The sequence below is a fragment of the Pteronotus mesoamericanus genome, unplaced genomic scaffold (assembly GCF_021234165.1).
Source record: "Pteronotus mesoamericanus isolate MK-2021 breed Mesoamerican mustached bat unplaced genomic scaffold, CSHL_Meso_final contig_101, whole genome shotgun sequence".
NCBI lineage: Eukaryota > Metazoa > Chordata > Mammalia > Chiroptera > Mormoopidae > Pteronotus > Pteronotus mesoamericanus.
The window spans coordinates 3339950-3356377 of NW_026555001.1; the positions used below are offsets into that span (position 1 = coordinate 3339950).

At 39.5% G+C, this 16428-nt stretch overlaps 1 protein-coding gene across 2 annotated transcripts in view; it reads right to left on the reverse strand.

Annotated features, from left to right (window-relative positions):
• The window catches only part of PLEKHH2 (pleckstrin homology, MyTH4 and FERM domain containing H2), a 94813-nt gene that overhangs the window by 930 nt on the left and 77455 nt on the right, over positions 1-16428 (reverse strand). The window contains exons 25-29 of one of the 2 annotated variants that reach the window (XM_054567224.1): positions 10950-11091; positions 5992-6137; positions 4763-4892; positions 3895-3981; positions 909-1046 (exon numbers count right to left, since the gene is read on the reverse strand). In XM_054567224.1, coding sequence (XP_054423199.1) covers positions 909-1046; positions 3895-3981; positions 4763-4892; positions 5992-6137; positions 10950-11091 — 643 coding nt within the window. The remainder of the gene's footprint in view (positions 1-908; positions 1047-3894; positions 3982-4762; positions 4893-5991; positions 6138-10949; positions 11092-16428) is intronic. The other variant, XM_054567233.1, reaches the window with a different exon arrangement.

The window sequence follows — 16428 nt, forward strand, 5'->3', positions numbered from 1 at the left end:
TTGAGAGGGACAACTGCCTAGTTATAAAATAAATGAGTCATGGGGAGGTAAAGTATAGCATAGGGAACGCAGTCAATAATACCATAATAATTTTACATAGTGACAGATGGTTATTAGACTTATCATGGTGATCACTTCATAAAGTAAGTAGGTGTTGAGTCACTGTGTTGTACACCTGAATCTAATGTGACATGGTATATCAACTATTAATATAAGAAAAAGAAAGTTTATTGCTATTTAAACTAGAGTACTGAGTATGCTGCGATCCTCTGCAGCATCTGCCTGCACTTGAGCACAGATTTAATAAGAATGATATCTGCCATCTTTTAAAAAGCTTCAGATTCTAAAAAAGTAAACTCTTCTAGTTGAGAATTTTGTTAAAATCTTAGGAAAAATCAATTTCTCATTCTTTTTTACAAAAATTGGAATTACATGTTAGAATGCAATCTTATTTATTGCTTTTAGTTGCAGACATGAAAACCACAGAGTTTGCTCAAAATAGTAAAGAAACAAGTATGTTTTAATTATAAAACCTTAATCTTCCTACTAATGGGTCCATAAGTGAATTATTCCAAGTAAATAAGATAATGCATATACAGTACCTGACAACAACTTACACCAAGGATATTTTTTTTAAATCTTCCGTATAACAAGCATTGGGCTAAATACGTTACAATTTCTTCATTTAATTTCTAATCTGCCCCCTGCCCCCAAAAGGTAGCATCATACAACTTTTTTAGATGAAGAAACTAAGGCTTTAGGAAGATGAGGTAAGCCAGAATTTAGATCTAGGGCTGTATGATTATAAAAGAAGTCTGTTTTCTCATCTGGAACTTAGTCTTTGTATAATAAATGTTTTAGTATGAAAAAAAATAGCATAAAAAGTTGGTGGAAAGGCTTCTACTCACCTTGGGTTTTGCCATGGCAAAAAGTAATTTTTCTGTTGGTTTGTCCTTTGAATGTGCATTGTTAATTACTATCATAAAATCATCTTGATAGCCTCCAAAGGTCATTAGACTCTTGTACACATAGGTGACTATTAACCTCTTCAAAGAGAAGCAAATATATTATACACTCTTTATTTTTAAAGAAAGATGAGAAATGATTAGTAACTTATCTCCATTAAGTGCTGATATTAATTAGGATGTAATACAAAATATTCCCTAAAATCAAATTTGTAGTGATCCAAAATAGATAGTATACTAATTTTATTTAGGCATCATTTACCTTTATAATTAAAATACATTTTTATTATGAAACAAAAAATTCACTGCAAAAAAAAAAGAAAATACAAGGAGAAAACAAAAAGTATCTATTAATATATTCTATCATCCAGTGGAAAAACCACTGTGAATATTTTTGTATGTCCTTTAAGATATATATAATCTACATATATATATTTTAGGTGGAACCATTTGAAACTAATACTTTTTAAGGTAAAAAATGATCAAATATTGACAAATCCATATGGTTCACCCTGATATATACATTTTGATTTACACAGACAGAAACAGTATCATGCATGCTGCTTCTTTTTTAACAACATATTGTGAAACTCTTTCCATGACAACAAATGTACTTGTATAACATCATTGAAAGTGATTTTACAGACAATTTTTTATTTAACTAAACTCCTATGGCAGAATATTTAAATCACTTTTATTTGTTACTATCTTAAGTAATACTCCAATGCATATTTTTCAACATATTTCATAATACACATATGTAATGATGTTTTTGGTTCTAAACCTCAGCAGGTGGAATTGCTACCTCAAGAAAGTGAGGACAATGTTAAAAGGATTTTGAACTCCTCCAGAAAGGTTATACCCATTTTGTATTCCCAGCACCACAGTCTTGCTAACACTGGATATCATCATTCTTTTGAATCTGCCAACCTGACTGGTGAAAAGTAGAATCTCATTGTTTTAAATGGGATTTATTTGATTACTATGGAGATTAACATTTTAAAATATGTCTACTGAACATTTGTATTTCTTCTGTGAATTGCCTTGGTCCATTTGTCTATTGGTGTGTTTATCATTTCCTTATTGTTTTCTTAAGACAGCCATGTTTAGCCCTGGCTGGTGTGGCTCAGTGGATTGAGTGCCAGCCTGGGAACCAAAGGGTCACCAGTTCAGTTCCCAGTCTAGGGCCCATGCTTGGGTTGCAGGCCAGGTCCCCAGTAGGGGGTGCGCAAAATGCAACCATACATTGATGCTTCCCTCTCCCTCCCTTCCCCTCTCTAAAAATAAATAAATAAAATATTTTAAAAAGCCATGTTTATAAAGGATACCAACCCTTTATCATATATGCAGCGAATATTTTTCCTAGTGTGTTGCTAAAACAATTTTTAAAATATAATTCAAAGACCTACAGCCTAAAAGGAAAGGAATCTGCTCATCTAATGATTAGTTTGTGAGACTCTGAGCAGACCATTCCAGCACTAAATGACCCGAGAGCCGCAGCCCACATGTCTACTTCCTGGCCTGTGCGTGCCTCTCCCACGACCCAGAGAACAGGTTTACCGAGCGAAGGTGACTCAATGCTGGCGTACAGTTCTTTGTTGGCTTTAAGTCACTGACTTTACAATCTCTCTTCAGGTTATCCATTCAAGAACTAAAAGTCATTCAAAAGCATAGACTCCTTCAAAAAATTTTTTAAAACAATTTTAAGGAGAAACAGTTACTGTAATACTAAAGGATACTTTGGTTTCTAAAAAATTCTCACTGATCACTGACCACAGGTAAGATAGCTCACCACAGCAACCAAGTAAAATTCAGCAATTCCTACTTCCAGGTTAAAAAAATTTTTCTTACTACATAATATGATACATATGATATAAATAAATGAACACATAGAAAGCATAGGTTGATTTTATACTTAATCACATAAAAAGTTCACCTAAAAAGTGCTAAGACACTGTATAAGTAAGAGTAAACTGGTAAGTGATATTATAGGAAATTATAGAAATCGTTATAGAAGACTTAGTGAAACTCAACTTCAACTCTGATAACTAAAGTTTCAATTTTAATGTTATTTTTTCATTTTACACAGAAAGCAATCTTCCTAACATTGTAAATGAATAGTCATTTTATAAATACAACCATGATTGCAATTTAGTGGTGGAATCTTAATATTCTTCTCATACACAACACAGGCCTACCTTGTTTTACTGTGCTTCAGGTTATTGCATTTCACATACATTGTGTTTTCACAGATTGAAGGTGAAATCCACCAGCAAAAAGTTTATGATTCACTAAAAGCTTTGGTAATGGTTAGCAGTTTTTAGCAATAAAGTATTTTTTAATTAAGATATGCACCTTTTTTAGACATAATACTACTGGCACACTTAACAGGCTACAATATAGTATAAATAAAACTTTTATATGCACTGGGAAACCAAAAAAACTGTGACGTGTTTTTTTGTGGTATCTGCTTTATTGCGATGGTGTGGAAGCAAACTTCAGTATCTCCAAGGTATGCCTGTCTAATCTTGTTTTAAAAGATGAAATTGTGCCCTGACTGGTGTGGCTCAGTTGACTGAGCGCTGGCCTGTGAACCAAAAGGAAGCTGGTTTCATTCCTGGTCAGGGCACTTGCCTGGTTTGCGGGCCAGGCCCCCGGTTAAGGGTGTGCAAGAGTCAACTGATTGCTGTGTCTCTCTTGCATCGACGCTTCTCTCCTCTTTCTCTTTCCCTTCCCCTCTCTCAAAAAATAAATAAATAAAATCTTAAAAAAAAAGATGAAATTATAATCATAGTGGTATGTTTGTAAAATGACTATTCATTACATAGTATTAGGAAGAAAATCAGATTAAGATATCATTACCTACTGTTTATAGAACACTGAGCGATGGAAATAATTGGCAATGCAAAACTTTAGGATATAATCTTACCATGGAGTTGTATTCTAAGATGCTTAAACCATCCTCATGTATAGCCAGCCACAGGAAAGTACTTCCAAGTGATGATGGAGTTGTGGGCTATAAAGAGGTGAAAATACACAAATAAATGGTAAGCAAAATTACAGAAGTATTTTTCAGCCTAAATACAATGCAACATGTGAAACAACAACAACTTATTAAAAATCTCTCTTGGGGAGGAGGCAGTGTGGCAGAATGGAAAGAGCAGCGAGTCTGATATGAGGAGACTCAGATTTGAGATCCCAAATTGCCATTTATTAACGTGTGCATTTGGACAAGCTACTTAACCAGCCCGCAGGTAGGGTTAGTCTCTCCGTCCTGTTTCCGCATCATTCTCTGTGTTGCTCTCGGCCATATTCTCCATAGAGCAGTTGTTCCCAGGCCTATTGCAACACTGCATTGTAAGTTCCTGGAAGCTGGAGTACAACCCATCTGAAACCACGAGCTCACGTATCCCCTAGAGTTTAGCTCTGTGTTTGACGCACGGAACTCATTAAATCCCAAATAAAATGAGCAAATGAGTGAGAGAGGAAATGCTTGAATGGATGATGAATGGACGAATGAATGAAAAGAAGAAAGCGAAGTTCAGGGGCTGTCTTTAGTCTAATGATGAGGCTCATGAGTGTAAGAAATAATTTGAGGTATGGGGACAAGGAGCAGCGGGGGAAAGATAGGGAAGCTGACGGCTTTCCTGCCTTTTTCTTAATGTCCTTTCATTATCTTCTTGAAACTGTTGGGAATTTTCTTTTCAAAAGCCGAACATATAAAAATGTATAAACCTGGGGTTACTGTTACCACTGTCTCATTTTATTGAACTGAATCGCCCCCCATTCTCTCTTACTTTTGCAAGAAACAACTTGGCACCAAAAAATGGCCACTTCCTGGCTACTGTCAAATAAATTCGCACACAGTCAGCGGCACTGTGTCCCCGCAGGGCCATCCATCTGGTTGACAGTCGCTGGCAAAGCTGCCTAAAAAAAAAAAAAAAAAAAAAAAAAAAAAGAACAGAACAAAAGCGAAAACATAAAATGTGGATTATTCTCCTGAGACAAAGGTCTCCTAAGCCAACCCGAGGCACAAGTGGGATACCTGGGCAAAAGCTGGGTAAAGCTGTTACTTTGGGCTCCCATCTAAGCACTGCCCACGCCCTGTCCTAACTTTTTGTGGTATTCCTTTCACTAAATTCTCAGTCTTAGTGCTCTCTGCATGGCAGAGGTCTCCTGCTCCCCACCCACTTTAGGTGCATTTAAAAATTGGATTAGCTAACATCAAACCTTAGTGTTAATTAGTTTGAAAGGTAATTTCTCATGGGAGTAACTTTTATTTTTAAAGAAAAATACAAGAAGTTGTGACCAAAGAATGAATCCCTGGCAGTGGAATTTTAGGTACCACCACTCCTGGTTTGGAGAGCTGCTGGAGGTAGGGAAAACCTCTTAAAAACCACTTATTCTACAGAGACAAAAGACTGATCTCAAAAGTAGGAAAAACTCACGGTGAATTGGATTTCCTCTAGTTTTTAATCTACAGCTTTTCTTTATATGCTATCAAAAATTGAAACTCCAAATTAGTTAAACTTAATTTAAAATTTTATATTAAAAATCTTGTGTGGCATACCCTAAGAGATAACAAAAAATATTTTGGTAAACCTTTCATAAAATTAAACATATTGACCATTTTTTTCTTTTATTTGTTACCAGAATTAGTTTGGAGGAGAATGAATAAGATCAAATGAAAAGTAGATCTTCCAAATGAAGGTAAAAATTCTTTCATTAAAAAAATTTTAAATCTAGGTTCTAAATTTTTAGGCATATCTTAAAGCAAAAAGGAAACAGGACTCATGAACCTGGACAACAGCGTGGTGACTGGGAGGTGGGAGAGGGGGTATAAGGGGGGTAAATGATAACTGAAAAAAATACATTAAAAAATAAATTTAAAAAAACACCTATAACTTCTTGGGATTCAACACTATTAACAAGTCTTAAGAAAAGGTCATGCACAATACAATATTTTTCATCTTTAAAATAACAAAAAATAAAGTGCTTTTTTAAAGAGTTACAAGCAGTTCCTTACCTTAATTGTTCTTCAGAGGTGTCATCTCTATATCTTTTAGGATAAAATTTCTCTATGACTTGTTTTAGAGTTTGATTTGCTTTGCACTGATTAGTAACATGCCCTGCTGGAGTTGAAAAAGGTCTTTCAAAATCTCCAATCTCCACCTAATTGGAAACCCAAAAAAGAGAAAATACAGGATATTGAGAAGAGATTTAAAAAAGAAAATCAGTTTTATTCTTTCTAAACATTCTTTATAATATAATATATAATTATATACAATTATAATATGTAATTACATAGAATATATATCAATAAATCTACTTGTCATGATTGTGTGATTTTGGAATTTATAATAATATGTTAAGTATTATTATTAAAATCTAAATTCCATTTGAATGCTAATTTTGAAAAAAGTCTGTAACTTAAACATTTCCATTCCAGTTCTACATTAAACATCCGAGGTTAACATCACCAGCTAGTAGTATTTGCTAAAGGGCCCCACTACTCTACTGTTGCCTGTTACAGCACAGGAAAACTTTTCATTTTTAAGGTACCATTTTAATTGAAAATAACAAGTAAAAATAGAAGTGAAAAATGAAAGACAGAAAATGTTACAAAGCGAAAATAAATCTCAAAAAAGTATTACATGAACTTTTTAAGGGTCTTTACTGAATAAACTGTGCCCAAGAACTATATTCTCATTCCTCACTTCTTAGAATTTCTCCATCATTGTAACTGTATCCATCCCTCTACTGCATTATTCTGGTACTCCTGGGAACAAACGCCTCTTCCTCCCTGAATGAATGTTCAATCCTTATCTCTATTAACGAGTTACACAGATGCCATCCCCTGTCCACCGGTCCAACTCCCCACCCATCCATCGCTCCATCCCTCACCCACCCATTCATTCACCCAAACCTACACTGAGTCCCCTTTATATGTCAGGCACTGTGCTAAGTGACATGAGAAAGAAAAAACTTGAGCATAGCCTTTATCCTCAAAGAGTTAACTGCCTAGTAGGGAGACTGACGTATAAACAAATGCTTGTGATAAACTGAGTTAAGTGCCTTGTATAGGGTACCAAAGGAGGGACCAAGGAGTGAATTGGGTGGGGGACATTCAGATCCTATAGAACATTCACGTCTTTCCTGTAACACTCCTCGACAAGTGGATGGGGGGCTCCATCAGTACTGGGACGGGCTTACAGAAGAAAGTCCCAGGTCATCATTTCAAAAGGGCCTTTGGCCTCCAGCTAAGCTGTGAGTACAGCCAGCCTCGAGATTCTGACCCCTTTGGCTTCCGTTGTCTGGCTCTTAATCTGACCAGTTACTGTCTCAGTTCTTCAGCTGGGCTTCATCCTCACAGTCCGTTTGTTGGTTTCATAGCTTGGCTTTGCTGTCCAGCCGTCATCCCCATCTCCTCCCTGATCGGGTGGGCTTCCTAATTTCCTCACACCAAATAAACGTTTTCCCCCAGAGTAAGCTTTTCCTTGTCTCTCCCCAATCACCAAGTAGTACTCAGCACAGCTACCTGTGAAACCTGCGAGCAGATGTTAACCTCCAAGGACACAGCAGCTGGACAAACAATAGTTATAAAAACAGTAGGCCATTCAAGGAAGCTTTGTCTCTTAGGGAACCCTATGGCAGTAAATCCCCAAGCTTAATGTCTCCCTGCTCTGAAGCCTAGCATACTGTGTGGCACAGAATGAGCGCAATAACGTTTGGAGAACAAATGAAAATCCAGATAATTCCCAGCATGCCTCACATCAACATGATGCCTTAGCAGACACTACAGACAATTAACAGTGAGCTCCAAGATTTCCTAATTAAGACAGAGAATATCCACAAGGACCTACATACGAGTATATTCAAGTCTATAGCAGAAAAAACTGTTTTCTTCTACAGAGCTCATATTTCTTTAGTATATTTCATTTATCTTTATAAACAGTACTCTGAGGAAAAGCAAATAGAAGCTTTAATTTTTTTTTCCTTTTGTAGATGGAGAAATTACACTTTATTCATTAGAAATGTGCTCAGAATTTTGTAGGCGTATGGTCTTACCTTTCTAGCCCTTCCTCATAGTCACCTAAAAATGTTAGAAGTACTATTTCCAAAGTATATTACGATTTTTTTTGGAGAAGCTTGCCTGCCAAAATTAAAAATTAACATAAGACTAACTTAAATTTTAGTAAAAATGAGAGTGATTTTAACAGAGGATCTGTGCCTTCAGTGGACTAAAGCCCAGAAGGGCACATGACAGGAAATGATTCCTAATTCTGTCATTAAGGAAATCTGGGAACCATGTCTCTTTTCTTCAGCTTGTCATGACTTGCAGAAAGAGAACACTCAGTGCAGTACTAGTGCTTTAAACTTTGGATAAAATTATTGTAAAAGTAAACTAATTGTCTACTATTCATTCATTCAAGACATTTATGGATAATGGACTATGCATAAGGCACTGGATGAGAGACAAGGATGAATGGGGACAGCCCTTGCCCTTAGGGAGGCCACAGTTAGAAGTCCAAAGCAGAAACAAACAAATAACAATAAACCACTGAGGTCAGGACAGTAATAGATTTGTGCAAGCCGTTATGGAAACGCCAAGAGGAACATTTAACCACCCACGCAGAATTCAGGAGGGATTCCTGGAATAAGTGAGACCTCAGATAAAAATTAAAGAATAAGCTGAAGTTAGCAAGTAAAGGGACAGGGATAGAGATGTTTCTGGAAGAGGAGACACACAAGCGAAGTCTAAGAGATAAGAAAAAGCGAGTCGTATGCGCGTCAGGAAACTGTGCAGGAAGCCACACTTTGTGCTGTGCTGGAGCATAAAGTTCACGGCAGGGAGTGTTACAAGATGAAGCTGGAGGGGCAGGCAGAGTTTAGGTCATGAAAGCCTTTCCATGTAAACAAGGGAACAACATGGCTAAGTCTACGTGTTGCTCTATCTCCATCCCAGTTACTAGTGCTACGTGACAAACCACCATGGCATAGATTCCAGGCCTAGACCTTAAGCAAATAGCAGCTTCCACTTCTTGCGTCTCTTTCAGGATGTTGCTCCTGCTAACCAAGCACCATTCCGTGAGGAAGCACATAAGGAGTCCCGGCTGATAGCCCCAGCAGAGGTTCCACCTGACGGCCAGCGTCAGCCACCAGACGTGTGTGCAAACGACCTGAAGATGATTCCAGCCCCCCAGCTGGAGAGTCACAACCAGCCTTCAAGCAGAGACAAGGTGTCCTTACACATTCCTGCCCAAATTGTTATTGTTTAAAGTGACTGAGTCTTGGAGTCATTTGTTAGGAAGCCATTGGTGACGGAACAATCTCTCTACCATCTGTGCGGAGGATAAATTTGTGGGGGTTCAGAGCAGAGAAAACCCAGCGGTCAGAAGCCTGATGCCCGACAGCAGGCAGGCTGCGGTGCTGGTCAGGATGTGCTGGCAACTGCGCAACCATGACCCATATGCAAGTCGGGCACTGTGCGGGGACCCACAGTTTACGCTTCGTAAGGAGCACAAAATTCAAGATAGGGAGTATTAAGAGATGAAGCTGGAGTGAACAAAGCCCAGGAGTGAAAGCAGGCAGGGCACGGTGACTGAGGGGACAGGGCGAAGGGGAGGGCACAGTCAGTGATGATTCCTGGATCGGAAGCTTGCCTGCGGTTCGAAGCAGTAGCCCATGAAGATACAGAATGTGAACCAAGAAAAGGGAACATGATTAGTTCAGTCCCAGATGTGGTGAATTTAAGAAGCCCTTAAAAGTAGGAACTAGAGAGAAAAGATTTGGGAGTCAATGGTAAAGGTGGTAGAAAAAAATGAAGAGAGTTAATTAGATGTCCTGGGACATTGTGTAGAGCGAGGAGACTGAAAACTGATGACATGCCACAGAGTTACCTTAACTAATGTGTGCGAAGACTGAGGTGTGGTGGAGACTGTGAGTTGCCTCTTAGGAGCATTCTCTCCTTCCTACCAAGTCATGAAAACCTTGATTTTATCTGGGCTCATTGTCGCCCATGTAAAACTACATTCTCTGGCCTGGCTGGTGTCTCAGTGGATTGAGTGCTGACCCTCAAACCAAAGGGTCACCGGTGTGATTCCCAGTCAGGGCACATGCCTGGGTTGCAGGCCAGGTCCCCAGTTGGGGACATGCAAGAGGAAACCGCACATTGATGTTTCTCTCCCTTCCTTCCCCCTCTCTAAAAATAAATAAATAAAATCTTAAAAAGAAAAAAAAAAGACTACATTCTCCAGTCTCTCTTCCAGGCTGGCAAGGCCACGTGACTAAGTTTTGGCCAGAGGGACATAAAACTTCTCCAAGGCAGAGGACACGCTCTTCTTCAGCCCGTCCTTTGTTCTCATGCCTGGAACACTGATGTCATATCTGCAGCTCTGGAGACCTCCAGGACCATGAAGATGACACGCTGGGGACAGCGGAGCAGAGAGCAGGATGAGGCCCATGTCCCCGATGACTTTGGAGAGGTGCCAGCCTGCCTATCCCTCTATGTGCGAGATAAATATACTTCTATTTCGATTGTCACTATTAATTTGCCTGTGTGTGTTTTTAGAGAAGTCTTAACTTACTCCTAATTGAAACAACAGGTAAATAAAAGAAAATGCTTTAGCTTGTTAAAGACTGATCCCTTTTAGGGGAGAGGGTGATGTCGGCATGGCGTCCTTAGCCCCATAGCTCTTCACTCATCAAACTCTTTTATTAAATGCAAAGCCTAGTGGTATACTTTCAAGATAATTAAGCTCTGGTTGGTTCCCTTTATGGAATACTGTCTCATTCCACATCACTGCAATTGTCAGCAATTTGGAGTCAAACTGTAATTATAATGCCTGTAATTTTTAAGGTGTTAATCATAGCAAAAGGAATTTAAAGAATCACTAAAGGTTTATTGTTTTACTACATTTAACTCAGTGTTGAAATTAGTATTTTATCTTTACAAAATATTTCTCCATATAGCAGGGAAGTTACCTGAGCTAAAAGAGCCGCCATTTCTAATGCCAGGTCCTTGTTCAGAGGAAAAAGTCCATTTATTATTTGGTCATTTGTCTGATACATTAACAGCAACTTTTCTCTGTCAGTCTCTCCACGAGCTTGCATGGAGAAATACAGTCTGTAAAAAATAGAAGAAAATTTTAATTAAATGAAATTGTTACAAAGAAAGGGTTATTCTAATACAGTTCTCTGTGTGATACAAATTTAGATCATTGCCATCTGTTAATAGCTTCTTTTTCTGTTCTGTACAATATTTTCAGCAAATCAAGGAAAACCTGTTTTGTAGTTGAGGTTGAGGAATGCTTCTATGGTATTTTTTGTGCCCTGAAATACCAGATCTCTAAGTGTCACTGAGGAAGGAAATAAGACACTGAGTGAAATGAAGTATGCCCTTTCTTGTGAGGAATGCTGATGTATCCCTTCATTTCAATGGGTTGAACAAACTCAATTTTCAAAACACTCATGATTTTCTTAAAACACCAGGAAACAGGAAATGAAGGTTTCGATTTACAATCAACTTCACATCGGAGGGGGGCAGTTTACTTTGGGACTCTAAAAGCTAATATTTGTACATTTAAATGTTTTGACTTTTTGCAGCTTCAGAAGCTTTTGTTTGCCTAGCTCTCCATCAGTTCAGGGACCCTCTTTGTTTATTTGCTGTGTTATTTCTTTGAATGTGAGATCTCTGGGGCTCTGACTTCGGGCTGCAGACCAGGTCTGGAGCGCTGTAAACGCTGTGGCAGTGGGGCGGGAAGGCGACACCTTGACGTTCCTTTACTATTGTCATGACAACACAGCGGCAGGAAAAGAGATTTAGATCCAGCAATTGTTAGGTGTGTGTCCAACTGCCTCTGAATTTTCAGCCTTTTTCTCCCTATACCCTTGAGAGAGGGGCCACACTGCTGTCAGTTACAGCAGGGGACCCCGACCTCTGGGCCGCAGACTGATATGGGTCCAGGCCTGTTAGGAAGCAGGCGCATAGCAGGTGAGCTTGAATGTTGCGCTTGAATAATCCTGAGACCATCCTCCTGACCCTGGTCCATGGGAAAACTGTCTTCCACGAAACCAGTCCCTGGTGCCACAAAGGTTGGGGAGTACTGAGTTATAGTACCTCGCGCAGTCATTATCTCAAATAGCAGGGGTTGAGAGGGTGGCAGGTCAGAATGTCAGAGGAAGCATGGGGGGATGTACTTTGAAAAGCTTTTCTTCCCCACGATGCTGAAAATTCTTTCCACCCACCCTACCTTAAGAGTCACTGTCTTGGCCACTCATTCAGGGTGGCTTCTTGAAAACGCACATCCTAAATGCTATTTTTATCTGTAACTACATGATGACAAATTGTTAACTAATTGAGGAATATGGCTGGGTAATAGAAATAGATTCTAAATTCAAAATGATGTTAGCAAAGTGATAGATGACAGAGAATAGAGAGGAAAGCTCTCCTTTTTTGGCATGAAAACATTTGGTACAAAGATTATCATCTCTGCTTGAATCTAAGAACTCTGTCTTATTCATCACTGTAAGCCACTAGTGTTTAGCTAAGTGGTACCACTGAACATTCTGAACAAAAGTTTGAGTTGGTAATACAGCTAGGCAGGGGAAAAAGAACCAAATGTAAGAATGGCTCCAGCCAAAAAGAGCTAACATGCATTTTCAAACATTTCTGGCATGCAAACTAAATTGAACCTTGGAATACAAATGAAGCACCATAAGCAAAGAATGGAAAAATAATCGCAGACCTTTACACAGGAATACAGCATGCAGGAATTACAGGCTCAAGCCTGTAATGAAACAGTTTGGGCTCTGACAATTATACAGCGATTTAGAGAGAACACGGAGAGCAACTAAAGAGTCACAAAAATGACCAAGAAGTCAAGAAAACTCAAACCCACAGATCCTGAATAGGAACGGCACCAGGAGAAGGTATTGAGTCTCTCCCAGTATGATCAGTTCCCCCAGCCCTTAAGAAGCAGAGAAAGTGGGCCTCTGTCGCAGCAGGCGGGCAGGGCACAGGTGAGCTGGCAGGGGAATCCTCACATGTCCACCCCCTTGCTGGACCAGGAAGCTGAATATGGTGGGGAAAATCCCATCACTATGTGGACCAGAGCCACTACACGTGTGTACACAGCTCCGAATTCAGCAGAGCCCGCCGCACTGCTGGGTAATCCTTCCGTTTGCCTCCAACCGGCTCCACGTTTCATTCCTTGGAGCACTTATTTCCTACTGCCTCTTTTCTCATCATCTTACAAACCTACTGAGAGCCTGACTTCACTCACCACTTCCCTTCCCTCTATCTTCTGTCGTCTGCTGATAACACTACTACAACTATAGTTGTGACCCCCTTTCCTGTCCTCCTCCTGCCTCAATGGCCACCGCTCGAGTCATCTACTCAGAAGTCAGCACCCTGAAGTCTTTCTCTATGTCCCCACCACAGCTTGTACCTATATGTGTTTCATTCAAGATAAGAGCAGACATGGATGGGGCATTCGCTGTGTGGTAGCCTCTAATCCAAAGGCTGTACCTTAGCCCCCAGTCAGCCCTTCAGACACCTCCAGAGGGAGCTACTGCTTTTATCTCCATTTCATTTCAACAGTGTCTGAGGGGTAGGTGGCAAGTGACTTGCTCACAGACACGCAGTGAGTAGGGGAACCAGGAGTCTAACCCAGCCGGTTTCTCTCCAGAGCCCGCGTTCACCACTTTGCTGTGCTGTTCTTATTCACCACATTAATCACATTGCTGAGAGTGTGTGTCTGTCTCTCCCTACGGACTGCAGGGCTCTGAAGGGCGGGGAAATCCTATTCATCTTTGGATCCCCGGGGCTTCAACAAGGGCTGGTGCTGGCAGATGCTAAACAGTTGTTTACTGCGTGAATGGAGAAATAAATGATAGTGGGAATTGCTAAATATGGGAATTATTTGTCAAAAAAAAAAAAAAAAAAAGCTTGAATGAATCCCCTTTCTGTAGCCTTGGGCAAATGACTTAACTCCCTGAAGCTTCAGTTTCCTGATCTGTAAGATGGAAATGGTAATAATACCTACTTCATAGGGGTGCTGTTATGATTATAGGAGATGACACATAAAAAGAGCACATCACAGGGCCTGGTGTGTGGTAAGTGCTCAGTACATGTCGGTTATTATTATTATTATTATTATTATCATTATCATCATCATCATTCTTCTCTAGAGGAATTTAGAATCACATGAGTCTCTTCATGCTGGAATTTTTTTTTTTTTTTTGGTGTTATCATAGCTGGGAAAAATGGGATAAATTAGATGACCTGTCAAGATGCTTCTTGGCTTAGGAGCCCATGGACACAGGCACTCCTACGCTCAGCTAAACGGTGGCAGAGATGGGAATGTTAAGCTTTGCTCCAGAAAACAATAACAACAAAGGACTACTAAAAATGATCTTTTATTTCAAAGAGGCGTAAGGAAGAGTTGTCCTCTTCAGGGAAGGATCCTTGCCAGTTTTGTTTTGTTAAAAACCTGCCTTGACCTTGCAATGTCAAATATACAGTAAGACACCACATTAAATAAGGCAGTGTAAATATAAATAGAATTTAAACATTAGTTTATAATTGGTCATCTATGAGAAGAACTTTAAAACCTATTAGTAATATATTGACACCTTCAATCTAAATAATTAAAATTCTATAACTTACTAAATCTTAAATTAGAATTCCATGGTAAAGAGCTGGGATTTCAGTTTTTCTTACAGTGCTGCTCATCCACGGCTGCATGACAAGTCACCGCCAGTCCCTTCCTAACTGTGTCACTGGAAATTAGGGCTCATTGTCCAAGCTATTTATACATATGTGCAAAGCAAGACCATATTTAGAAACAAAGCACTTTCTCATAGCTGTGGCTATCCAGCTATTTCAGACTTCTGTTAAAAATTAAACCTTTTGGTAGAGTTGCTTTTCTTCTGATATCAAAACTACTGTCATGAGGGTTTTTTGTTTTTTTGTTTTTTTTTTAAAAAAGGTAATCATTATGATGAGTTCTTCATGACTCTCTTTGTCCTTTCTAGGGGCATTTGCTAGACTTTTATTCTTACCTGTGTCTTTCAGACCACCTTTCTCCATTTCAACCAAATTTCATTTTGGTTCCAACCATAGCCATCACAGGCAGAATTAGTGTTATTAAATAAACGTGCATAAAGTACGGCAGTATTAGAAATAGTCTTAGACATGAAAGTAATTCTATTTAGTGCCAACAAAACCAAACAAGACTTCTTGAGCCTCTTCTACAGGAAGACACACAGCAGGTCAGGTCTAGGAGCTGGCTCCCTTCTACCAGGACTGACGAAGAGACAGGGCAGCAGGCGGGGGCCTCTAGACTAGTGCTTCTCAAAACCCAGCACACCTCAGGATGGTGACAACACAGGTTCCTGGGCCCTACTCCAGAGATTCTGACTCATGAAGGCCAAAGTGTGCCTCGATAATTCGTATTTCTAGGGCATTTCCATGTGGTGCTGAAGCTGCAGGCCCAGGGCTCACACGTTGGGAATCACTGTTTCAGCGCTCACAGAACTGAAACGATCACCTGGAAGCTCCAAGTCTGCCAGCCTGCTGTTCTTCCAGGCACCAAAGGGCCACACATAAAGGCTGTCATCATGGAAACAGGTTCCTCCAGCAGCAAGCCTATTAGATTTCCATCATCTAAGTAATCTTGCTTATCTCTAGAAAAGCATGATTTTTAAACCTTAGATCCCAGAGCTTAACTGTCACCTTCTTATGTCCTCAGAACTCTTGCTTATGAGCCCCCTGAATAGAGAAGTTCCAGTGGCCCACAGCCACCATTACCCAGATCAAACCGTGTGCGGCCCTTTAGTGGCTGGCTCTACGAGAGGTTTCCAGGATATGAATGTGCCATATTTATTTAACTGTTCCTCTATTATTCAATATACTGTAAGTCCCTCATACACTCTACATACTTCTAAAAAATATGGCAAAAAAGGTATTGGGAAATACCAGAATATTCTTGCCCACTTATGTGGATATTTCTATGGGACAGGTTACTAGAAAAGAAACCCTGAACTGGATCAAAGGCTAGTGCATTATTTATATTATATTAGTGCCTTCACTTCTTACATTCCAAAAGTAGGCCTCTTTGAAAGAAGTCAATGCTACACCAATAATTCCACCAGATGCCTGGTCTGGTATTTTATGGGGTATAAGAGCTGAATAAAATCAGCAAAATACCTTTTTTTTTGTATAGTTAATAAGACCTGGTCAGTGAACACTATGTATTAAGTACCACCTTCTGCTAATACACAGCTGTGGCTGGATAGCCACAGCTATGAGAAAAGAATATTAAAAAAGACAGAGAGAAAAAAATCTGGTTTCTGAACATATGCCAAGGTATATTAAGATCGTATCTATTGAGAAGTATATGCCCTTGCCCCGCTGGCTTTTCAACAATTTCTGAAGCCCTGAGAGACCTCCTTCTATAGG